General features: G+C 30.8%; 4 protein-coding genes across 9 annotated transcripts; 2 read left to right on the top strand and 2 right to left on the bottom strand.

Moving 5' to 3' along the window:
• Positions 1 to 117: 117 nt before the first annotated feature.
• Positions 118 to 1,866, bottom strand: LOC122720051 (palmitoyltransferase ZDHHC23-B). The gene is made up of 3 exons (XM_043946482.1): positions 1,313 to 1,866; positions 1,079 to 1,255; positions 118 to 659 (listed from the first exon to the last, which is right to left on the bottom strand). Exons 1-3 carry the CDS (start codon positions 1,840 to 1,842, stop codon positions 467 to 469), a joined length of 900 nt encoding a protein of 299 aa, XP_043802417.1. The 5' UTR covers positions 1,843 to 1,866; the 3' UTR covers positions 118 to 466.
• A 500-nt stretch (positions 1,867 to 2,366) lies between these two features.
• LOC122720050 (lysosomal-trafficking regulator) lies at positions 2,367 to 21,237 on the top strand. Of its 6 annotated transcripts, none has more exons than XM_043946480.1 (34): positions 2,367 to 2,481; positions 5,926 to 6,167; positions 7,416 to 7,501; positions 8,281 to 10,991; positions 11,098 to 11,163; positions 11,443 to 11,597; positions 11,677 to 11,918; positions 12,030 to 12,199; positions 12,282 to 12,800; positions 13,009 to 13,149; positions 13,236 to 13,545; positions 13,624 to 13,778; positions 13,857 to 14,078; positions 14,182 to 14,378; positions 14,447 to 14,896; positions 14,984 to 15,301; positions 15,365 to 15,496; positions 15,564 to 15,764; positions 15,858 to 16,118; positions 16,193 to 16,583; positions 16,662 to 17,092; positions 17,227 to 17,462; positions 17,540 to 17,874; positions 17,962 to 18,185; positions 18,261 to 18,422; positions 18,484 to 18,728; positions 18,797 to 18,863; positions 18,936 to 19,086; positions 19,167 to 19,307; positions 19,385 to 19,602; positions 19,674 to 20,025; positions 20,114 to 20,250; positions 20,331 to 20,566; positions 20,642 to 21,237. In XM_043946480.1, the coding sequence occupies exons 2-34, from the start codon at positions 6,012 to 6,014 to the stop codon at positions 21,120 to 21,122; spliced, it is 10,299 nt and encodes a 3,432-aa protein (XP_043802415.1). In that variant the 5' UTR covers positions 2,367 to 2,481; positions 5,926 to 6,011; the 3' UTR covers positions 21,123 to 21,237. The 6 variants fall into 6 exon arrangements, with proteins under 6 accessions (XP_043802415.1, XP_043802416.1, XP_043802411.1 ...); XM_043946476.1 differs by lacking the exon at positions 2,367 to 2,481 and adding an exon at positions 5,095 to 5,676; XM_043946479.1 differs by lacking the exon at positions 2,367 to 2,481 and adding an exon at positions 5,098 to 5,676 and having other exon boundaries at positions 13,045 to 13,149; positions 15,380 to 15,496.
• A 77-nt stretch (positions 21,238 to 21,314) lies between these two features.
• LOC122719913 (ankyrin repeat domain-containing protein 49-like) lies at positions 21,315 to 22,653 on the bottom strand. The gene is made up of 3 exons (XM_043946171.1): positions 22,430 to 22,653; positions 22,198 to 22,358; positions 21,315 to 22,080 (listed from the first exon to the last, which is right to left on the bottom strand). Exons 1-3 carry the CDS (start codon positions 22,575 to 22,577, stop codon positions 21,745 to 21,747), a joined length of 645 nt encoding a protein of 214 aa, XP_043802106.1. The 5' UTR covers positions 22,578 to 22,653; the 3' UTR covers positions 21,315 to 21,744.
• Positions 22,654 to 22,665: 12 nt separating this feature from the next.
• Positions 22,666 to 23,906, top strand: LOC122719915 (radial spoke head protein 9 homolog). Its single transcript, XM_043946172.1, has 4 exons — positions 22,666 to 23,043; positions 23,122 to 23,287; positions 23,383 to 23,671; positions 23,749 to 23,906. Exons 1-4 carry the CDS (start codon positions 22,817 to 22,819, stop codon positions 23,904 to 23,906), a joined length of 840 nt encoding a protein of 279 aa, XP_043802107.1. The 5' UTR covers positions 22,666 to 22,816.
• Positions 23,907 to 25,091: the final 1,185 nt, after the last annotated feature.

The following is a 25,091-nucleotide window of genomic DNA, read 5'->3' as shown; positions in this document are numbered from 1 at the left end:
CATTTATATTTTGTATAGAAAAAAGTGTAAACATTTATATCATACTTAATTTATGTTTAAAATCTTATACTACACATAATTAATATAATTTATATGTTGTATAGTTAAATACAATGGCCATTTTATCACAGTTATAATAAATATACAAATGATGCGAGTAATAGAAAAATAAAAATAATTAAAACTATAATTGAGATCAGCGCTTTTACGTCGTGATATGTTTTTATTAAGTTTAATATCATGAGCAATAGTTTAAAAATATTTAATACTTAATATAAGATAAAGATAAGGCTGAGTATTGGAGTATGTTAAGATCGAAATTAATATGAATATGTATTTTTTGTTTTCACGTACCACTATGCCTGTCTGATGTTTTGATCTTATTATTTCAATTTTTCTAATATCTTTTGCATTTAATGAAAAGTATCACTTTCCAAAATAACTTAATTTAATATACATTTAATATCTAAGTTTTGCAGCAAAATAAACGAGATACATTTTTCAATATCCCATGATCATATGGACTTCCAGCTTCCAGAAGGCGTCGCTCATTCGATGTTGTACCAAGGTAGATTAACCAAAGATGATATATTAAATAACAAACTACTACTAATCCAACAAGTAGGCTGTAGAGTGCCGAAATGAAGCAAAGGGCAATGCTGAAACAATATGCACATTATTATACTTTGATTGGATGTTGAAAACAAACAGTTGCACGACATGTTATCTATTCAACTTTTATATTCTTGGAAAGCAAATAAGAGATATTACAATATTTACGACATTAATACAAGTCTCAGCAATTATCAGTATCTTATGATTATTAAAGTTTGCATTGTAAATCCTTAGTATCTTTCCAGTTTAGTTTTAAGTTTTAATAATGAAAAGAATATTATATTTCTCAGTATAAATTTATACTATTGATAACAATTGTATAATAATTTGAAGATTACATATAATCTACTAATAATCTATTACTATTATCTAATAATATATTACTACTATCTAATAATTATTACTATTTAATATTATTACTATCTAATATATTAATATTGAATGTTTTTTAAGTTATACATACTCTAATTGATAATATACATCACTACAATCGTCTGGCAAAAGAACAGTGCCAATAAGTATAAATGGATGGCATACACTAGTCATGGTTAAATTGGAACCATAAATAAAAGCTATGGCTGAGAAGAATAAACATCCCAAGTACCATTTTAAATTGCTTGAACCTATGCAGCAATCTAACCTAAAATATGAAATTAAATAAGATAAAATCTATTTTATAAAGAAAAAAATCTATTACCATTTACAATGATATTCTCTATTCAAAATACATGTCTGACACATTCGACAATGATGCGCTTTAGGAGGTGCTCTTCTTCTACATGTAATACAAAGTTCTCCGCTTCCTTCACCTAATTCTAATCCTTGGGTTAAAGTACTTTCTTGAGTTGCTGAATCTGCATTTAATCTAGTCATATAGCCACACCATATACCACCCACTACACACATTATAAACACTAGATTCTCTTCTAGCAAGATCTCTAATAAAGGTACGACACTAATTTCAAAGATCAGCATTAACATGATTACACTTGTAATAGTCCACATTAGAAAAAACTTAGTACGAAGTAAAAATCTTAAAAAATTGTGATGTAAATAATATACTAATATCGGTGTTGCGACAAATATAATTACAGTACATAATACTGTTTGTGCGGCTATTACTGCTAATATTGGAACCGCAAATATCGGTATCATTGCATCAACTGAAATTTGTTTAGCTCCAGCTCTCCAACCACAAGGATTTCGCAATCTTTCCCATACAGTCATTTTTGTATTAATAATTATATTGAAAGAATTTTTACGCTTGCATAAAAAGTTAATGATAGAATAACAAAATGAAGGTTAGAAATCTTTTATGGCATGTCGATATTCCTTAAACAATGTAAAATTTGTTATTATTAAAAATATTGCGCGTAAGTATACGTGATAGCACTTTTTAAAATAATTAATATAATTAAATCAATGATTTTTATATAAAAATTTGAAAATTTTTAAAGATCTTTGCTCGAAAAATCTTCTTTCAATAAAGGCCCATTGTTTCGACACAAATCAATATATAGTTCTCTTCCAATTTAAGTTTTCTGTTCAAATAAGAAATGAATTATATTATTTAAATGTGCAATGGAATAAAATATATCTTCCAAATTCTGTTGTTTTTTCGTATTATGCATTTTTATTTTTAAATAATAATGTTACGAAATATGTTGTGCATTTGACAATATTTTGAAAATGGCGCAAAAATCATAAAGAGGGCTAGGATAAGTGTTCATTTCCAGTGTAAAATAGCGGTTGTCATATGTGGTTCGTACTGTAAAAGAACAATAATATCAATATTACATTCCAATAATTGAAAATTGTGATTAATTTTAAAAAGATATTTTTACGGATTCCATTCATTCAATTCAGGTAACAAATATTTTATAAACAATTAAAATAACCATTGGTTACTTCTGTCAAAGGCATTGCCATCTTGTTCTACATTTTTGTTATTCTCTTGTGTGATATTTGCTATAATTTCTTCGCGCATGAAATTACAACTATGAAATGTATGGCGGGAATATGACGCAAATTGAAAATTGAAAAACAATCAATTTCAATAGAAAAAAATTTCTAGAAAAAAATTCGAATATCTTACATTATCATAACTATATATAAAAAATATTGAAGGTCGACTCTTATCTCAGTTTAGTGTTTGTTGATTGATATTTATTAACACTCTTTTAGAAATTACAGAGAAAAATAATATGATTATTAAAACATTGAATGAAAAATATAAAAAATTAATGAATATAACTATAGTTGTGATATGGTTGTAAAATTATTAATTATTAATTATTTATAGAAATAAAATAGTCATCGTTTAACAAATGTATTTTAAAAGTTTAGTTTTTTAATCAAGATATGAATACAAAATTCAAGGCTAAAATAATAAATAGGCTTAATCTATGTATATTGATTGTACAAAATATACATCGATGAGGTTACCATGAGACATGTAAACATTTAAATGAATAGTATTATACATTACCATTAACGATTAATTTTCTATCAAATTTGTTTTATCAATTGCAAAACGATTTTCTGAAAATTTACAATCACTTTAAAAAAAAATAACTGAAACGATTATCTTTATCTCTAACATTTAATATCATATTATTATATTTCTTTCTTTCACTGACACATACGGAATAAATATCGATTGGTTTTTCGCGAAGAAGAAGACTGGGATGAACATACATACTAATCGCACAATCAAGGCGAGGCTAATTAAAGAACAGTGGGGTAGAACTCTATTAAGATAATCATGCAGAACAATAAAGACTCGTCTATACGAGTCAAAGATTAATCGACAATTACGACTAATATGTTGTCTATTGAAATTGTTTTCAATTGTTTGCACGTGTTCGTATTGTTTTATTAAATTATCATTATTTGCCACTTTACGATATTTTCTGAGAGATTTTAATATATATTAAATGGAGAAAAAGAAACAACTCGATAGTCATAGTTATAATGTAATTATTGTAAAAATATTATTATAAAGATAATTATTTGGTTATTGGATGTAAACGTACATATTTTATCGTTTGTATATGGTGCATGTAATTTTAATATTTGGAAATATTATCACTTTTTTATATTTATTATTAATATTTTGCAAAATATTACACGATATTTAGAATTTTTTATATTTTTCTTTTTTCCATTTTTATTCTATAGAAACGAGGATAATTATGTTTTAATAAAAAATGCAACATTTATTATGTAATTCAATATGATTAACTGATGACATATTTACAAAGACAATCGAAACACGAAGAAGAATACGTTATTTTGTTTAATATTTTTCGCCTTCCTTGAGATCTATTCTTTTATCTCAAGACATAGAGGAGAATCATAAGTTTTCCGTGAAAAAAGAAGATGATTGGAGGCGTCCAACATACAGAAGATTCATATTTAGTCTGGTTTCGTTCTTATGTCTTGTGATTTGTGGACAGTTATGGATTTTGAAAATTTAAAGATAATTGGAATTAGCTAAGTATTAGTGAAGTAGCATTATAATCGAAATTCATATTTATTTAATTAATATTTTAATTATATCTATCAATGAAAATTTGGGATTGATAATTTGTTAATAAATTTGTTTTTGAACAATGCATGATATCGGTGAAAAAATTTAAACGCGTGTGGTTCGATTTCATCATTTTTATATAACTAAAATTGAAACAGGAAAGTACTTAAATATTTTAATAGAAGAAAAGCTTGACTTTTTTAATACAAAATGTTTAAAAAAAAGTCAATTTTTATTAGCTGAATTTAAAGATTGTTCAAAAAACTCATAGAATTATATATAAAAAATTCGTGTTTCAATTTTTTTCCAGATCGATGATGTTCTCTTCAAATGGATGGTAATCTCTTTCCGAATATATTTCTTCCAATGTTCAAAGAAATGTTAGAAATCTTTTTGTAAAATTCTGTTAGGATTCTGATCGTTTGGCGTTTTATGGTTTCAATATTATCTATATATTCTTTTCATTCATTTGTAATTAATCGCTGATTTCATAGTTTTATACATTATCTAATGCACTTCTTTTAACATATCAATTTCTTTAGTTCCTTTTTTAATTAATGCATTGTTTTTTAAAAAGCGAACAATTTATCGTAGACTTATGAAATTTAATCTATTTTTATTTAAGGTTATAAATTATATTTTTTACTTGATTAAATCGCTATTGAAATAAGAATAAAAAAATCTTTCCATAAATTTTTTAAACAGAATAATATATGATTTAATATCGTGGAATCGTTATATGAAAACATCAATTGTATTTTATTTCGAGTTACTTTGTCTCCATTCACAGTATTCTAAACTTGAAAGTAAAGTTACAAATAGTATAAGATCAATGACCATACAACCACTTTTGCTTGTAATAAAAAATTATAATATTAAAAAGAATTGGTGAATCATCGTTACTTGGTTGGAATGATAGTTGATCAGTTGAAGAGGTCGTGATCCTTGGTCGTAGCGAGCCTCGATGGTGGTCTAACGTAAATACCACCGAGTTTCCAATCATTTGCTTAGAAGGAAGATAGGGAGAAGTGCAATAGTCGTGGGACTATCGCAGTCGTCTCGTTTCTTCTGGATCGATCGATTGATCGGAAGTAACTCGTAAAGAAAATCAAAGGAAAGAGATCGAGAAAGCATCGCTTCTGACTGTTTTGGAAGTTTAACAACGAATTGTGTGATACGTTCGAGATCAAGTGATAACATTGTGTGACACGAGAAAGAAAATTGTGCGTTGATAAGAAACAGTCGATGTTCGTGATTCCAAATTCTGTTTTATTGTGCTAACGACGAGTAACGACAAGTTACTACATTTCAATGGTAGTGGCGATGATGGCGTTAGTGGTAGTGACGATGGTGATCATGGTGGTAGTAGTGACAACAGTGTCTATGACGATACACGATTCAAGTCTATGAATTGAGGATCACCATTATTCTCTCCCTTGGTTCGTGGCTCGTGGATTAAGAAGCTTTCAGGCTTCCCGCTGAAGGCTGGAGAAACTGGTCGGTCTGTCGTGGATTTGTGGGGATGTTATGTAAGCCATAGTTGATCGACACGAACGCATACAGAGATCATTTACATAGATGCAAATATGCGGGGAGAAGCCGTGATGCACTACTATAGACGCGAGGTGTTCAAAGTCGCGTGGATTTAACGATAGAATATTCAGTGGCGAGAGTCGGGACGCGTGAAACACAATCGAGCTTGATTAAATACGATCAAATAATATTTCTTTGGACGAGGCGAAAGCATCGAAACGTATAATAAAGTTTCGATTTTTCAGGTGATCGGGTTACGTGTTCCAACAGTGGTCCTCGAAGGCTACCCGAGGAGGATACCTTTTATCCATGGTTCAGCTTCGACGAGCTTATGAGCCATGAGGAAGATATGCGGTTGAGAACCGAGGACCGGGAAGAAGACGACGAGAAGGAGTTTGAAGAACGTCCAGTAATGTCTTCGGTTTCGATTAACAAACTTCAGATTTTGTGGGATCATTTCATACACGCGGAACCGCAAAGCTACGAGGTACATTATCTCTGAAGGAATTTCTATCGTCGATTTAAACGTTTACACTTTCGTTTTTCTTTTTTTCTTTTTTCGTTCATATTTCGCAATGTATATATCTTTCAATTGTTCGAATTTCAGTCTTAACTCAAAATTATTATAGAAACGAGAAGTTCAAGTTCGATAAATCGATTATCGCGTCAAAGTAAAGAAGAAGATTTTATTATATAAATATTTAGATAAACGATTTTACCTTGACGTTTATCCTTTCTCTTTAAGAATCTAATTAAAAGTGTTTAGTTAAGAATCTATTTAAAGCGTTTAATCGATGATTATTTTTTTATTCAAATGTAATCGCATTAACTCATTCTTAACCGGTAAGCAAGATTTTGTAATTATTGTCAGTTATTTGTCTTCGAAAAAAATGTTAAACTTCTTTTAAACTTCTTAAGATGACTTACAAGTCAAGCTTATTCGTCTATACTTTACTATACTTGTACCGAAATGACAAACAGTTTTCTGTAGTAATAAGAAAAAAATTTGTACGGATTATATTATCTAAATTCGTAAGCTAATAATTATTTGCTTTACTTAAAATCACGATTATTAAATATTTGTTTAAATATAAACTCAAAATGATATATAACATTTTCTTTTTGCTGATTATGTAATTTGATAGAATTTGAATTATAATTATATATTTGAATATATAATTATATTTCGTAGAATAAAACGAATAATCGATAATCTATCAAAATTGACACAAAGTTTCTTACAATCAACACCCAACGAATTACTTAACGTTTGTTTCCGTCATGTGAATCATCTATTTACGTATTGGACAAATATGATATACGATACGACGTGACGACAGTAAAAGAAATGTATATTTATAAAGAATTACGTTATAATATAAAATCATTATAACATAATTTGCATAATTACAAATAAAATTATGTAATAGTCTTGGATAGTTTGAATCTCATTATATTTTTAGTTATAATGTTATAATGTCTCTATGTCAAACCGATTAGTTTATCGCATACACATGTAATAATTAGCATGCATTTCGAAAATTAAGTTTTTTTTTTTATCAAGTTTATCATTTACCACTTCCTCGTCGTATTAATATTTTTCATCGTAATCACATTATTATCATATTATCAAAGGAAAAAAAAGAATATTACATTTATTTAAACTGTAATTAACAATAATTTGAATAACTTTTTTAATAAGTTATATAATATTTAATATTTTCTTTCTGTTTAGAAATCATGCTGGTTGGATATATTTCTTGCAGAATTTCTTGCACAAATAAAAGAAGGCCGAGAAGTGAAAGATGCCCTATCGTTTTGGTAAGATTAAATTCATATATAATATAATAAAATGATAACCCGTCTAGTCTCGATATCGTTAAAAATATCGTTTAAAATATTAGTTATCGAAATAACAGTTATATAATTTCTTTCTGTTTTTTTACGATACATACAATCGTAATGATACACACGTATAATAGTAATTATAAACGTGAAATAATGGAAAAATTATATCATTACTTAGTTTAAGGAAGTGGGGATAGATGAGTGAATAGATATTGGTCGAGAAAGTAAACTGAAAGAAAAATAAGTGAGAACGTAACACATGACTCCGTGACGAAGATAGCGATCGTTAACCGCAATAAATCTGGTCTCGTATTTGTGGTTTAACATCTGTGATTTTTCATTTTTATGTATCTTAGATTTATAATCGAACAACTTTTCATTCGCTATGAAATTATATTATTAATCGGGAAACAATCTTATTCTAAATAGGAATTAAATAGGAATAAATAATCTAAAGGAATTAAATAGCTAGATATAACATTGAAAAGGGGGAAAAAACTTTACCAATATTTCTCACACATTTTCTCAATATTTCCCAAAAAATTTTAATTTCGATTTGAAATCTTCTTTTTCGATATATCATGTTCCTAATTTAATTTAATACTAGTAAAGTAAAATTATAAAATACAAATATACATCGATATTGAGACAATAATAATATAGAAATTTACTAATTTATCTAATTACGAACGATAAGATAAAATATATATATATATAAAAGGCGACATAATAAAAATTATCGATTTGCACAGCTCCGTCGGCGGTGGTGGAGTGTCTACCCTCATAGCTTGTGAGCTGCTCTCGGATGTCCATGAACTTTGCGCGAAAAGGATCGACGGGGACGAGCTCGCCAGACTGAGAAAGTATTTAGCACAGGATCGTGGCTGGCGTTGTTTGGCCGCTCTACACTTGCTCGGTGTACGAGGTCTCTCCTGTGGACGAGAATTTGTAGCCCTGCTCATCGCTTTGTATCCGGTCGTTCTTCAAGAGGAGGCGAACCGTAGTAGCAAGGACAGTACCGTTTCATCCGTCCACGCCACGACCTGTCCCACGCGAAATCCTTACGTAAAATTCTACCCGGGCGACGACACCGTAGACACGATTGATATCGTGTCGCGCGTGAAACGGAAAGCTTGGGCGAGATCGAATCGAGGAGGAATCTTTCACGAGGGAAATGCGTCGTCGTGGAGACTCGCGAGGAAGGCGAGTCGTAGGTACAGCAGTATCACTGCGGCGAAAGCATCGTTGTCAGCCCATCACAAGCAAAAATCGTTATACGGTGTTTCGTACGAGTCGCGTCGTGACACGGCCGAAAGCGGAAGCAGCGAGTCCGAATTCGTGACGGATGGTGTAGATCAGTCTCGATCTCTTGCGTTGAAGATACGCCTGAATCCAATGGATTTCGAGTACTTCACTTCGGTCGTGAGAAGCGACGAGGAACAGAAATGGCAGACGCCGCTCTATGAGCTCCCCTCCAGGCCGGCGAAGAAAACACCGAAGGATTACGTGGACGGGCGAATCGAGAATGTTCTGGGCTCCAGGATCAGCAATTTCGAGACGAGCCTGTTGATCATTCAGTTGCTTCAAGGATTGCGCGATCATGATACACCGGCCGAGCAAACACCCGCCATACAAGTTCTAAAGTTCGCCCTGGACACATTGTGGTCCCTTCAATTCGGTATAGATGGCGGGAGGTTGACCGGGGCCGAGTGCGCCATGTTGAAAGCCTCCGCTGCAAGGCTGATGCTCACGGCGTTGGAACGCGTATTAAGGGCGAACGAACCGACCACCGCCGTCATTCACAACGGTTTGTTGCCGATGACTTTGAGACTGCTCGAGGATGCTTGCAGCAAACCTGTGAACGTGCTCTCGGCTGAGGAAGGATCCCTTCTGCAAGAATTCATTTTCGCCACCATATACGGAGTAATAACGTTTCTTTATTGTTTGCTGCATCAACAAGGCACAACGACAGAGAAATTGTCCGACTTTTTAGAATTGTTTCAACTGTTCACCGAGAGCCAGGATGGAAGGCTGGTGGAGAGGACAATTTTTGCGATTCTTGATTTACCGAGCGTCGATCCATCAAGATCAGTAACGCGTGCTCGAAAAATCATCGATATGATAGGCTCATTAACGAGTAGTTTGAAATCCGTGCGACGCGATATCTGTCATGTGGCCAATTGCAACAAAGGAAAACACAAATCTTGCATCGATAACGTTCACATTTACCACCATTCGGATATATTTGGGGCGTCGTACTCTCAACCGATCGTCGGTACGGTTATGAAACAAGCATGTTGCATCTCCTCCCTTTTTATGATACTCACTAATCTTCTCAAACATTCTCATCCTTTGGTCACCGAGTTACAAGTTAGATTGATCAAAGTTTTTACCGCAGCAGGCACATGTTGCTGTTTCCCACCGAGCATACTCATGATTAGTATCGCCACTCTTTTGAAGAAACGTGATCCGCCAACTTATGTCACAGCCGTCGCATTTTTAGAGCGTATCTTTTTCAAAGAGCTTGGTGGTTACGCAGAAACAGAGGTGTGCACCGTCTGTGACAGACCCTCGACGTATTCCTGGAACTTTTTGGATATGTACACAGATTTGTTGACACCGGACGATCCAAAATTGTGCCACACCGTAATGGCGCACTTATTAAAAATTAGCCCATGTTCCAAATTCCATATTAGGCGGGAATTACTCGTCAAAGTTTTCTATCCGATCTTCTTGAAAGCTAAAACCTATTACACAGTCGATCGAGAAAATACGATCGCCAAGTTTCTCATTCAATCTTGTCTATGTGCTATGTCCTGCTTGATGATAAATGCGCAAATGTGCGAGGCATTCACCGAGATTAATGGATTGGAGGAAGCGTTGATCTTGATGTCCGACACGACTTTCACGAGGAACGTTTACGCTCTATTAGAAATCAGCGTCATTGTGGAAATATGGAGGACGAGTCTTCCCGAATCCGATTCTTTCGACAATACGGAGAAATTCGCGGTTCGATCTCTGTTCAATTCACTCGAGACAGAAACGACTGAATTATTGTCCGTTTTCACGAATTCCATGGATACCCTCGTCGATGGCAAACACGTTGCACAAACGTTGACACGATCAAATCTTCGAGATATCGAGGAGACAAGCGCCATCTTAGTGCAGGAATCGAGCACGTTCCAAAAACAACAGGTTGCAGAGAGAAAATCACCCGATACGATTTCATGGGTTCCAAAAATATTTGACAATGCCAAGATCGATACATCGTGCCAGGATCAGGGAACAGACGCGATCAAGAAAATGAATCTGTATCAGGCTAGCGTCGCGTGGAGAGCCGCAGCTGGAGTGGCGCTTTGCAGTCCAAAATTTCGAGCTCAATTGTCGTCACACTCTGTGTCGCAAAAATCTTTCCAACTTTTCATAATGCTAGCCATGCATATATCCACGGATAGTATCATGGGTACGTTTGTAATAACGACAGATTGAGTAACAGATATAGTAAAAAAAAAAAAAAAAAAAAAAAATGTCAGGACATTTACATTTACACAGGATTTTTTCCCTTTTAGATATTAACAAATCAGCTCACAGACTCTTCGAGGCTTTGCTCACGTGTTGTTTAACATCCCCGTTGTGTAAGTACTTTTATGCATACAACGAACGTGAATTATATTTATTCCGAATACGTTTCTGTCATACGTACTTTTTCGCCGCGCACATCTGTGGATTAAAATCCCAATAAGCTACGTGAATTTATTTGGATAAAAACAGTTTAGAGAATGCTTGATACAAGCGAACTTCTTTCGCTTTCTGTTCTCAGTGAATTTAATTTTTCACGAATAATATTATTTTATATATATGTATATACATTCAATAGTGGTTATTTCATATAAAATAGTTTGTGATCGACACAGGTGATCGAGACATAATTATGGAATTGGGAAAAGCTCTGATGAACACGGGAATTAAATTAGGTCGTGGATTAACCATCATCGTTGAGGTATTATTGAAAGTCTCTATGTTAAAACCAGCACAAGAAGAGACTATACCTCAATATACTCGTCCTAGGGTAAATTTCGTTCTATTTCATTTTTTTTTCCGCCTTTCATTGATTTCTTTATTTACTTCGATATCGATTTTTGTTACAGTTACCATCAATGACACTAGACTCAATACCAGATTGTGCCGTCGATGATAGTAGTACAGGTGAATACGTGACTGCTGATGATGGTTACGAAGCAGATGTAGAAGTACCAGCGCAAAGCCTTCACAGTAATACCGTAAAAAGAAGTAATTCCTTGGGACCGGTGATTGAACCCAGAGGCCATGCAAATGCTCATCCAGCATTATGTTTGTTGGCAGTTGATTTGTTAATTCATTTCAGCGAGCAGTAAGTATTTGATCATACGAGATATAAGTTAACACACGAATAATTAAATTATTATTATTATTATTATTATTATTATTATTATTATTATTATTATGAATGACTTCTTTTCAGAGGTTTGAATGTTGAAACAGCATCCATTATAACTACTGGCTTAAGAAAAGTTGCAGTCACATGTAGAGAAAGCGCTTCGAGTTGTGCCGCTCTTGCGGGAGCAGGAGTAATTACAAAAATGTTACATGGCTTTAAACATATATTTACTAGTAGAGATACTGAATATCAAGGTATTTTTAATATAAATTATCTTTCCTTTCTAATATAAATCTCTATTTTTTTTTTATAATATTACATAATAAAATGTTTTAGATCTGCAACATGCTGTATTAGAAGTATTTACTTTGTTAGCGACACAATCGATTTCATCAACGGAACTAGTCATGTATTTATCTTTATTCAAAGTTGACACGCCCCCGCTACTATCGTTGCTGGAACCACTTTTTCATCTAATTCTAGCTGCACGCCCGCAACCTAACTTCATCATATCTTTTCCTGTATCCTCTGATAGTATAATATTATCGAAAATTCAATCGGAAAAATATAAAAATTTGGAAAAAGTAGAAAATCTCGTAAATAATTTCCGAAAAAAGCATTTTACATCGGGAATATGCAGTCCATGGTCTGTACATGCAACGTGTTTACCAATTGGCCCAGAATTAGCTTGGCCTGTTTGGTTACATGGTTGCTCTGTTTCAATGTGGTTAAGGGTTGAAAGAGGATTACCTGTTAGTAGCAAAGGAACATTGATTAGTACCTCACCGTTACTCGATTCAGACAATGAAAGTTTATCGGATTGGGGTATTCTATCTGACAATTGGAGTCGCGAAGGTTGGTAAAATCGTTTAATATTCCTTAATAAATAAAGGGATATATTCATTTTAATACTTTCTATTTCAAATTTATCGTTGCAAATTATCGAAATCTTATTTCGATTATAATAAATCGTTACAAGTTTATCAATTAATTATATTAAATTTAGCAATAAGTTTATTATTTTTTTATCCAACGCATGTTCTACACGAATTATCGTGGAAAGACCATTCGATGTCTGATCTTTTCTTGGGTACATCAGTCGTAGCAGGTTCCTCATCTCCTCCTACACCAACATCGATTATTCATATGATGTCCATCGGATTTGAGTCTCTGGTGCTTGAAACATGGTTGGATCTTAGATCAGGTAATTTGATCTTTTAATTTTTTTTCCCTCTTATTTTTTTTTTCTGATATAATTATTATATTTAATTCTTTCTTTTTATATTCCAGACAAGTTAATTTTACGATTAACTCGACCGGATGACAAAACGAATCGAACTATCTCTGAAACATCTGTAACTGGTATGCTTCCTTCGGGTCAATGGCATCATTTAGCATTGAATTTTAAAGACACGGTTCTAAATAAACATAGTGCGGTGGTCCAGGTTGTGCTTTGGGTAGACGGCTGGAGAGAAATCAATGCGCAATTACCATTTGACGGATTGTTAGTGAGAAAACCTGGAACTACATGCGTTCTATTAGGACAACTTGGATCTAGTACTATCGGTGCTTGGTATCTTGGAAACTTAATGGTATTCAGGTACACTTTTATCAAATAATAATTAAATTATCAATTGCTTGTCACCTTGTGTACTTATTGCTAAAAATTTATTCGTAGGTGTCCAGTATTTACTAAAGAAAAAGCATTGTATCTGGCAAGTTTAGGACCTAATTACACTAATCTTGCGGAATGTATCTTAAGCACAGATAAACCAGATTTTACATCATTAATTATATCTGGCGCTTTAGATGGTATTCGAGAAATAAAATTTGGTAAATATCATAATTTCGAATTGTTATTTTTATTTTGGAACAAATATAGTAAATATTTATGTTTAATATTTAACATAGAAGGAGGAAAATTTGATACAAGTCGAAGGAAATCGTATGGCGGAACGTATTTAAGACACGCTGTTGAAACTAAAGTATCAGAGGTCAAAATTGATTGGGATTCAGTTATGGATGCTACAAATTCACATTTGGGTGAATTGCAAGATAATTTACTTCTTAATTACGAGGCCCAAAATCCTAACATAGTTCATTTATATCCTCAAGCTATCGCAAATCCAGCTGGTAAGTTTATTAACTTATATAAATTTTATTAACGTATTTATTAACGTTATTAATGTATTTACTGTTTTTTATCTGTCTGTATAAATTACATCTTTATTTTCAGCTGTGGTAAGAAATCTATTTCCGGGTCAACCTGGTTTTAGGGTTGTTTCTGCACCGGAACATAGAGTGTCACAGCAACCACCTTTATCTGTGGCCCCGATACTTTCCGTTCGGTTAGAATGTCAACAATATCGAGGTCTTGTACCTGCTGCCATTTTAATAGGCGGTATACCTGTATTTTTATATTTGTTCGCAAGAGTAAGTACGTTTATCATTGAAAATTACAATTGTTTATAATCGTTATTAAATGAATTTACTGCGTATAGGTAGTTGAATTAAACTCTAAAGAAGAAGAACAAGCATTAGCTCTTTCAATAATTCTACACTTAATACGAAATGATTCCGAATTTTTAAATCAGTATCGATCAGAAGGTGGAACATCCTTAATCTTACGCATTTTAGAATCATCACGATGTCACGCAGGTAGACATATTCTGAAAGCAATGTTAGATGCAGCTTGTGATAGTTCGATCCTAATAAAAGATATCGGCAGCGGCAATCATTTGGTCTCACAAAATTGCGAAGCTGTCATCACGGATCCCGAATTGATCAAAGGTGCATTGACCGCGTGGAGAATATGGGCCAAACATGATACATTAAACTTGCTATTGCAGGCATTGTTATTATTATTAAAAGATCAACATTCACAACGTGAGTTTAATGCATCTCAATTAAATAGGATTGGAGTCGTTGATACTGTCTTAACATTATGCAAGGTAATTTTATATTTTTTGCAAATATTATGTTTTATAATATTATAATATATATAAGGAATTTATAAAGATATTTAATTTTTATTATAGGAACATTTTATGTATGAAGAATTGGGTGCTACGCTTGATTCCTCAACCGGAACTGCAGTGGTTGAATTGATTAGGGCACTTATGGGAGCACCTCCAGAATTTGCTCATTTAGTAGCTATTACTGATTATTTAATTCTGGTTCATCAAGCATCCGAAACTTATATTACACACTCGAGACACAATATATATTTTTTATTACCTCCTATAGGGGATAAGAAAGTTGTGAATATTGCCTCTACAATAACTTCTAGTTCTTCAGATGAATCTATAAAGACTTTTGAAAACAATAAATTGAATAAAGGTTTAACAAATTCACAGGTGAATATTTAGTCGTTGAATAATTTAAAAATGATACAAATAATAAAAGTTAAGAATCAATAGATATTATTTTTACAGATTCAAAAAAATAGAATGCCTAAAAGAAAAGAACGTCGAAATGGACCTTCTCAGGATACTAGTGCTGGAGAGGATTCAGGAATCGCGGCTAGTGATGGATCTAATCCTGTTGGTAATGTAAGTATAAAATTAACTTTATTAATTATAATTTATTGTAAACTTTGATATTTTTTTCTTTTCTTAGGAAAGGCAATCGATATGGACTGATGAAAAAAAAGCTTGTCAAGGTCTAGTTTGCGAAGGACTTTTATTATTACTCCGTGATGCAGTTAGAGTTTTACCTGACAGTCAAGTTGGATCGGTTTTAAAACATGTTTTAAGAGCTGAACTTTTACTTGTATTGGCTAATAATCCGGATACTAGAGTTCGTACCGCGTTAATTAAGGTACACATAGAAAAAAATTTAAAAAGAATTTAAAAAGAAATCAAATTTTATTTTTATGCCATTACTATAATATTATGTAAATAATTTTTATAGCTCGTTCAAACATATTTACAACGTGCTAGTGATGAAGAAGTCAACAAATTTATAAAACAAAAATATTTTATACATTTAGCAAACCAAATAGCATTATATCCTGGAAATGAATCATTAATAATTGCTTTAGAAAATTTGGCTTTGCGAGGCCCAACTCTGGCTGCAATGCCTCCATTACTGGCTATAATAGCTAAAACAACAGTTACTGAATCAAATGTAGCCAAACCAATAATATCATTTATCACTGATATAATTGCAAAGGTATTATAATGACATTATAATTCTATTTCACTTATTAAATGATATTAATCATATTAATCAAGATTTTATTTTAGAATCCCACTGCTCTGAGATCGCTTTTAGAACAAGGTTTAATTGAATCTTTAGTACAAGCATTAGTAGGAGGTGCTCATAAAAATGGTTCTACATCCCTTTATCGAGATATTCATGTACTTCTCGTTACTATTGCTACAAAACTTTTGGAATCTCCAGGAAATCATCAAATGCAGGCTATTTTAGATTTGCATTTAATATTGAACCATATGGAATTAAAAGAAAGATCTCATTGCATTAAAAACAGAACATGTGTGTCAATTGTGAGAGATGCACAAGTAGCACTTTTTGATGGAGAACTTGATGTGCTTACAGCGAAAGTTTCAAATCAATCAAGTTTTCGATTACGTAGTACTGCATCATATTTGGCCTCAGCTTCCCATATAACTTCAGGTAATATTTATACTACAAATAGTAATATGAAGATAAGATTTATGTAAGTTTCATTATTTTATTAGTATATTTTTTCAGTTTTCACAACATCTAGTAATCAAAGTGATGGTTCTCAATCATCTAGTTACACGAGTTTGCATACACCTTCTGTTGTAACTACCCGTGAACCAAGCAAAGGAGAATTACTCGAACGATTTCGTATTATTCTTACGCGTGCTGTCGAATTTATAACTGCAGCCGATGAATCACCTTCTGGAAACGAGTTACAATTAACTAAAAGATTATTATCAATTCTATTACATGGTTTTTGTAATCCACTACAAAAGAGAAATCATTGGAGCAGTGGATGGTCAACTAGACATGTTTTAAGAAAATATACAGCTAAAATAATGGTATGGTTACTTGGACCACACCAAAGTAATAATACTAGGATTTTTGCTGTCAGATCATTAATGGAAGAACCAAAAACTCGAGAAATTCTATCTTCTCTTCTCGAAGTTCATCCACAAGTGAGAGCTTCTCGATATTTTTTTTTTATACATTTGAACTTAATTTTTTAATAATTAATAATTATTTTTAATATATATTATATTATATTATATTTTAATATATATTATATTATATTATATCATTTATATTTTAGGTAGAACAAAAATTTACTGTATTTTTTTGGGATCTTTTACAACGACGAGACGAAATGCCTAGTGCTGACGCTAGAATATGTGTAGAATTAAAAGAAGCTTTGAATATATGGGATTTGGCAAAAGGTATAGAGCAAGCTAGTCCTGGAATATGGAATGAAGAATTAACTTTGCTTAGAAGAGAACTGATGAGAGATCGAGATATATGGATTGATAATAATCTACCTGCAATTCAAAGGTAAATAAAAAGTGAATACAATATAGGATATAATATAGTTGTATATTCTATTTTATAAAATAATTTTTTTTTATTAGAATTGCCAATAGGTTTGATGTACTTGCCAAACAACTAACAGAAAGTGCAATGGCTATAACGCGTACAGTTGTAGAAGAACAAAATCGAGAACGTAAAGTATTAATGGAAAGACTGAAACATTCAAGAACAATGGAAGCTCAAGCAATTGCTAAATGGAGAGATTTAGCAAGACGTTTGACTCATGAAAGAGCACCTTGGTTCTTTTCAAATAGCTATCCAAAAAATTGGGAATTGGATCCTACAGAAGGTCCTGCCAGAGTTAGAATACGATTACAACGATGTCATTTAAACATTGATCGAAGATTTTTCTTAAATGAATATCAAGATAAACTAGGTTTGGTGTTATTCTTTTATTAACTATTTTCATTCAATTTTATTTATTTTCATATTTATTCATTTCATTTTTTATCTTAATATATAGATACAGTGAGAGTTGAAGCACCTTTATCTTATTTATTTACGACTAATCGACAAGATGCAAATGCTACAGCATTAATTGAGCGATTGCATACTAGCGAGAGAATACGTAAAATGTCTCAAGCAAAAGTAGTTACACCTAGAGCTGAATTAGCTGGTGAAGTTCTTATTGGTGAAACGTGTCTTTATTTTATTCCTGATAATCCTGATGTTTTGTTACATACTGATGTACGAAGTTTCTAACTTTTTCATCATTCTATTTTTTTATTATTATATGAATAATTAGATATATTATAATTACAGATAGCTTTAGGTGGTTTGGATTTAGCTATGGTGGGTGGAACAGCTTGGCGTCTCGAGGACATTCGAGAATTGCATAAGAGAAGATATCAATTGCAAGAAAGAGCTATTGAAATATTTCTTATTACTGGAAGAACTTATTTATTAGCATTTAATTCTTCAAAGGTATATTCATTACTGTGAAAATATATATTGCATAGTTTATAACGATATATTCAATTTATAGGAAAGAGATGAATTTGTAATGGAGTTATCTACTTGTAATTTACCGAGACGAATACCAGGTGATGATTTAAATGAATCTATTTCACTGTGGAGAAGTGGAGCATTGACAAATTGGGAATATATTACTTGTCTAAATAAATTAGCTGGTCGTTCATATAATGATTTAATGCAGTATCCTGTATTTCCATTTGTATTAGCAGATTATATAAGCGAAAAAATTGATTTAAATAATCTAAAGATTTATCGGTAAGTATTACAATAAAAAATAATAATGCAATTAGGAAAATAATAACGAAAATGATATGTTCTTTCAGAAATTTTAAACGTCCTATGGCTGTGCAAGATAAAAAGAATGAACAGCATTATATAAATAACTATAACGTAAGAATGATTTATTTTTACTAAAATATTATTTTTATTAAATATATTTCTATTTTATTTATTATTTTATAGTATCTTAAACAAGCCTTATCAGAAGGTTTAAATTTAATTGCATTGAATCAAGAACCATTTCATTATGGATCACATTATAGTAATTCTGGAACAGTACTCCACTTTTTAGTACGATTACCACCATTTACTAGCATGTTCTTATGTTATCAAGGTAAACTTTTTTCATAAATATATATATATTAGTAATATATTAATATTGAGACTTAATTTTTTTAATTTTTATATTTGAAGATGACAATTTTGACATTCCTGATCGAACATTTCATGCTTTGGCTACCACATGGAGATTAACTAGTTGTGATTCAACAACAGATGTAAAAGAATTAATTCCTGAATTTTTCTATTTGCCTGAATTTTTATTGAATTCTGAAGGTAATATGAATAATTAAATATGTTTCAAATTTAAATATGATATTTAAATTAATTCAACAAAAAACTTGTTATTAAAGGATTTAATTTTGGGATTCGACAAAATGGTAATCGAGTAGGAGACGTTGAATTACCGAAATGGTGTGGAGGTGATGCACGACTTTTTATTCTTGCTCATAGAGCAGCATTAGAAGCAGATCTTGTCAGAGAAGTTTTACCTTATTGGATCGATTTGGTATTTGGATTTAGACAAACTGGTAGACCTGCAGTGGAAGCTATAAATGTTTTTCATCCTGCAGTATGTTGAAAACAATATTTGTATAAATAAATATAGAAATATAATTTGAATATAGGAATTTATATTTTTAGACTTATTATGGATTCAATGTTGAACAAATAGCTGATCCTTTAGAACGTCAAGCATGGGAAACGATGGTACGAACTTATGGTCAAACACCTGCGCAATTATTTAGAGTTGCACATCCTTTACCAATTCAGAATCTTGGAAATACAGTAGTTCATAGTTCATTACCGCAAGTAATTGATGGTGTAGATGGTATAAAATGGGGAAATTATGTCGGTGCTCCTGGAAATGAACCAGTTTTATGTTGGAAACATAAACATAGAGCACCTTTAGCATCTTTAGTTCCTTTAATTACTGGTGATGTTTTTGGATTACCAAGTTATACAACTTTATTACTTGCTTACACAAAAGAAAAAGGTATATATATATAATTTCAAACTTTAATAATTATTTAATAATTAATTTTAGAACCAGATTATATATACATATATAATAATATTTCTAGGTACAAATATGTTAAGCGGGACATCTGTATTGGCGGCCGCTTTAGTATCATGGAATGGTACAGATGGAATTGCAAGATTAAAATATAAAAAAGAACAACCACCAAGACCATTAATCAAATCTTCGGGTCTCGATCCAGTAAATAGATGAATTACTATTTTTAAATTCTTTTTTATATAATAATTGTCAATAACATTTTTTTTTTTTTATTTTTTTAGATTACAATTTTAGGATCAGCACCAGATTGTGGACAATTGTGGATAGGTCATTTATCTGGTAGAATAACCGTGCACACATACACAGTTATAATAAGCAAGATTGATTTCAATTCAACGCCAGCATCGATTTTGCTAGCTCATCGAAGTAGAATAACAACAATATCTTTATCTCGAGCATTTAGTATCGCTGTAACAGGTGATGCAATTGGTGTTATCGTTATTTGGGATTTAAATAGGTAAATAAATAAATAAATAAATAAATAAAAATATATTATACATTTAAAGTTATTTTGTTATTTTTCTTTTTGTAGTTTAACATATATAAGATCGATATTCTGTGATCAAAATTATCCTATTCGTTTATTATCGATTAGCGAAACTCTTGGAGACATAGCAGTTACCTATGAAGTTCCTAAGATAAATGAAAATACGTCTTCCAGTGAATCCGAATTGAAAGTATTTACAATAAATGCAAGAGCAGTTGGATCAATTTTATCAAAAACAAAAATAACAGCTGTTTGTTATAGCAATGCACCAGAAGGAGTTTCTGTGAATGTTATTGCAACAGGATTAGATAATGGTGTAATAAGATTATGGAGTAGCTGGAATTTAAAATTAGTCAGAGAAATTATAAATGGTATGAAAGGATATGGAGCAATAATTGCAATAGCATGGGCTTTAGATCAACATCATTTTTATGCTGTAACAGAAGACTTCACAATTCTCATATGGGAAGGATCTAAACGTCTAAGTAATGGTACACCAAAATTTGTGAATTTAACATCACTTTAATATAAATAAACTAAGTCAAAATATTTTTTAAGTACGTGAACAAGATATTATTTTAAATATTTTTAAATAAATATTTTCATTTAATTAATAAGTACTTTGCAAAAAAAATATAAAAAATAGAGATTTTTATGATTATAATACTAGTGTTAAAATAATTTTATATATCAGAAATTTTAATTTGATTAATAAGTATTTTATAGAGAGAGAGAGAGAGAGAGAGAGAGAGAGAGAGAGAAAGTTTTTATAATTATAATACTGAATTTAAAATAGTTTTATATACTATCAAAATCACTTAAAACATCCTGTTCTCAAAGCTTTATAAATTTAAGTAATTGTTATTATATTTGTAATTTAAAAATGCAAAAATAACTGACAAAATAATTGTTGATTATTATAAAAAAAAAATGCTAAAATATTATACTCATAAAATTTTTATTATTAATATTGTGTCAATATATTTTCATATTCTGTTGTATTAAAACATACAACACTTATACAAAATTGTATTAACAGTGAGTATATCATGATATGATTATACATTTTTTTTAATTTCATAAATTTTTCATGTTCATAACCTTATATGTAATATGAGCATATTTAATGAATATATTAAGTAATAGATTCAAATAACATTTAAGCAGTCTTCAATGATTTCGAACATTGGATAATATTTTCCTGTTCTCCTTGCAATATGTTCTGCAGTATCTCCACTAGAATTTATTAATTTTGGATTTGTATCAGGATGCAATAAGAGAAGTTGCAATGCAGGAGAGTTATGAGAACTTGCAGATACTAGATGCAAAGGTGTTTGATCTCCTTTACTTTTAGCATTTATATCTGCACCATTTGCAATTAATGTTGCTACACATTCAACATTATTCCAACAGCTTGCAGAATGCAATGGTTGCCATTCATCTTGAGTTTTAGCATCTATTTTTGCACCTGCTTGAAGTAAATACTACAAAAAAAAACAATAATAGATTTAATTATGAATATTTCTTATAAAATTTAAATAAAACATATTTCAAATAAATTTAAAATATTCGTTATATTCATAAAATATAATAATTTTTACCTCTACAATTTCCACATGATTGCCATAACAAGCTCTATGCAATGGAGTATAACCATCTTTATCCGTACATTCTAACAAACGATGGTTTTTTGTTAATAATTTTTTTACTTTGTCTAAATCACCATTTTCCGCTGCAGCGAGAATTTCTTTTGCGTCAGGTTCTATAAAAAAATATATCAATATACTATAAATTCGATAATAAAAAAATTGATACTTGAATTTGTTATCTAACCTTTTGCATTACGTTCAGCTTCTACTCCATCATCATCATCTTCCCAAGCACTAACTTGCATACGTTCACTCCGTGGTTGATTTAACATTTTATCTCGGATAGCTTCTAAATTCATTAATTGATCACTTTCTTCTTCAGACGATGACATATTTATTTCATATAAAATTAATAAACACTTTCGAAATGTAAAGTTAACGTATTCTTTATCTGTATTTTTTTATTACATATTACATGAATCCATCTATTGGAAAATGAAGATACTAAGTTTTGTCTTATGGTATAAATTAAATCAAATAATTAATCTTTTAAGATGTGAAAATCATATCTTATTTTCGATTGTTTTATAATTAGTTGTTAATAATTTCAATACATAATACATAAAACAACATGGAATGTCTAAAACTTTTAGAAAGTTTAGATATTTTTGGTTATGCTGGTATTTGTGTGGGGGCAGAAAATTCACTATTATTACAAAATTCTCTGATAATATTACAACAAGAAAATCATTTTCAGAAGTGTTATTATTGGGGTAAAATCTACGGAGTTCGAAATGATTATCATATCGCATTTGGTTTTGAAACAGATTGTTTGAACAATCAGGTATATTATTACAGGTAATCTTAATATAATCTCTCTAAAATAATTGAAATATTTCACGAAAAATATTACAAATATAAAAATATTTGAATTAGCATAGATACATTTAATTGGTTATTATTACCAAAAGCAAATAAATGTGCACGATTCTTAACACCTCTTACAATTAATAAATTCGAGGGTGATCCTTCTATAGTCACTAACGTTTATAATATTAATCCTCCGTTCCCGCCAAATGAAGATCCCAGAAAGTATTATGATGTAAGCAAAGAATATTATAAAAAAATTAAAAATTTCTTCAAATTAATGAAATAATACAATATAATTTTTAAAAATGCCCTTTTTTAAATATATAGGGTCCAATACCAAGAGAATTGAAAGAAGAAGATAGATTAGCAGCTACAGTAGAGATAATTAATGAAGATAGTATGATAATTCCTCGTGGTGCATGGTTTAAATGTCCCAATGGAGACGTAATTCAAAATTTAAGTTTCGAAGGACTTGACACTACAGATGCATTATACTTAAAATCTTATTTGCATGCACGTTTACCGCAACAAAAATGGAATACTAATTTACTTACGAGACCTGATTATAATTATGCGATAGATTTTTTAGATGCAATTGATATAGATGTACCACAAGGTATTTTCTATTAGAAAACTTTTAACAAAACACTTAAAAGATTGTTTTCTTTTTTTGTACAATATATTTTCTTTTAGGATGTTGGAATCTACAGCTTATAAGTGAAAAATTAATAATTTTACATAATCTCTTTTGGCCTGGTATGATGTTTTATCATAAATTGAATAGTCCGCATTACGGATTTCTTTATTTTGGACATGGAAAAAAAAATATGGATATAGTTTTCATGGTGTAATTTTGTAACTATAATAATAAAAAATTTAAGTATTTAAATTTTTACTTTTTTCTTAAAACTAATTTTAATCTTCTTTAACTAATTAGATTTCTTCTTTTTTTTTTTTTTGTTTTCTATGACAACCAAATATGTATTTATAATCACTGAATTCAATATCAATTTTTCTACGTCTTATTTGTGATATGTCAAAATATTTTATTTATTAAGTTTACAAGTAATAACAGTTCTAAAAATGATTTCAATTAAAAAGAAATAACAGTTAATAAAAATTTCCAGCATCTCGAATCGTAATGCGTAAGTACTTAAGGTTATAAATATTATATTGATATAATGATATAGTATAAATAAATATATAATTTAGATATTTCATGATTATAAGTATTATAATTAAAAAGAAAATGTCGGTTATGTATTTGAAATTAATTATTAACTCCTATTTCGTTTCTCGTCTGGATATAAATAAAAACAGAAATTTAACCGTCCCTTTGTGAACGGGCTTTGTGGATAAACTAGTTGGCCTTTTAAAGCGTAAGATGGCGGTAGTATTTTTGTCGAGGTTAGTGAATTTAAACGCACAAGCGCAGTGACCGGCATACTCGAGTGAAGTGTTGTTGCAAGTGCTTGGGATCCGTATTCTGTCAGATTTTTCCAGGATATTTCATCGTTAAAAGTAAGCGAAAAGTTTTTTTTAATTTCAAACGCCTTTCAATTACCGATAAATATATTTTTTACTCATTGATTTGCTTTACTTCGATCATGAATCAAAAGTTTGGTAACAACGATTCGCCGGGTGACGCCGGTTCTATGAAAATGTATTTCGTAGCACGTGGGTCAGTAGTAATCTTTGAACGAACATATTTTAGTTTGCTTCATTGAATGTTGAAATTTTATATATTTTCGTATTTTTGATTTTCCAAATCGATATATTTTATACGATCCCAATAAAATTTTGTTCTCGTTGACAGCGTCAAATTTCTGCCTGCCTCGATACAAATTATGCGTCATCTGACATTACCAATTTACGCAGTTCATTTCGTAATTGAAAATTGATAGAACAAATATATAAACCGACATCGGATCAATATTAAATCTTCAATATGGTTATTAGTTGAAATAAATAATATTTTTATGTTAGAGTTCTTTAACTTCTATACTATTGCCCATTGTTCATTTGGTGATATTACG

Source organism: Apis laboriosa, unplaced genomic scaffold, assembly GCF_014066325.1.
Source record: "Apis laboriosa isolate Shangri-la unplaced genomic scaffold, ASM1406632v1 scaffold9_cov152, whole genome shotgun sequence".
Lineage (NCBI taxonomy): Eukaryota > Metazoa > Arthropoda > Insecta > Hymenoptera > Apidae > Apis > Apis laboriosa.
The sequence above is the reverse complement of the archived record's forward strand: the minus strand, read 5'-3'. Positions and strand labels throughout refer to the sequence as shown.

Bases quoted from the DNA above. Each gene is read 5' to 3' on its own strand.
- LOC122720051 (XM_043946482.1), bottom strand. From the start codon at position 1,842: ATGACTGTATGGGAAAGATTGCGAAATCCTTGTGGTTGGAGAGCTGGA. The intron at 1,256-1,312 runs GTAATAGATTTT...TTCATATTTTAG, and splicing joins AGAGAATATCATTGTAAATG to GTTAGATTGCTGCATAGGTT. The intron at 660-1,078 runs GTATGTATAACT...ATATTGTTTCAG, and splicing joins GATGTATATTATCAATTAGA to CATTGCCCTTTGCTTCATTT.
- LOC122720050 (XM_043946476.1), top strand. The intron at 11,598-11,676 runs GTAAATTTCGTT...TTTTTGTTACAG, and splicing joins CTCAATATACTCGTCCTAGG to TTACCATCAATGACACTAGA. The intron at 20,026-20,113 runs GTATATATATAT...TAATATTTCTAG, and splicing joins TGCTTACACAAAAGAAAAAG to GTACAAATATGTTAAGCGGG.
- LOC122719913 (XM_043946171.1), bottom strand. From the start codon at position 22,577: ATGTCATCGTCTGAAGAAGAAAGTGATCAATTAATGAATTTAGAAGCT. The intron at 22,359-22,429 runs GTTAGATAACAA...ATTTTTTTATAG, and splicing joins AGCTGAACGTAATGCAAAAG to AACCTGACGCAAAAGAAATT. The intron at 22,081-22,197 runs GTAAAAATTATT...TTTTTTTTGTAG, and splicing joins ATCATGTGGAAATTGTAGAG to TATTTACTTCAAGCAGGTGC.
- LOC122719915 (XM_043946172.1), top strand. From the start codon at position 22,817: ATGGAATGTCTAAAACTTTTAGAAAGTTTAGATATTTTTGGTTATGCT. The intron at 23,288-23,382 runs GTAAGCAAAGAA...TTAAATATATAG, and splicing joins ATCCCAGAAAGTATTATGAT to GGTCCAATACCAAGAGAATT. The intron at 23,672-23,748 runs GTATTTTCTATT...ATTTTCTTTTAG, and splicing joins TGATATAGATGTACCACAAG to GATGTTGGAATCTACAGCTT.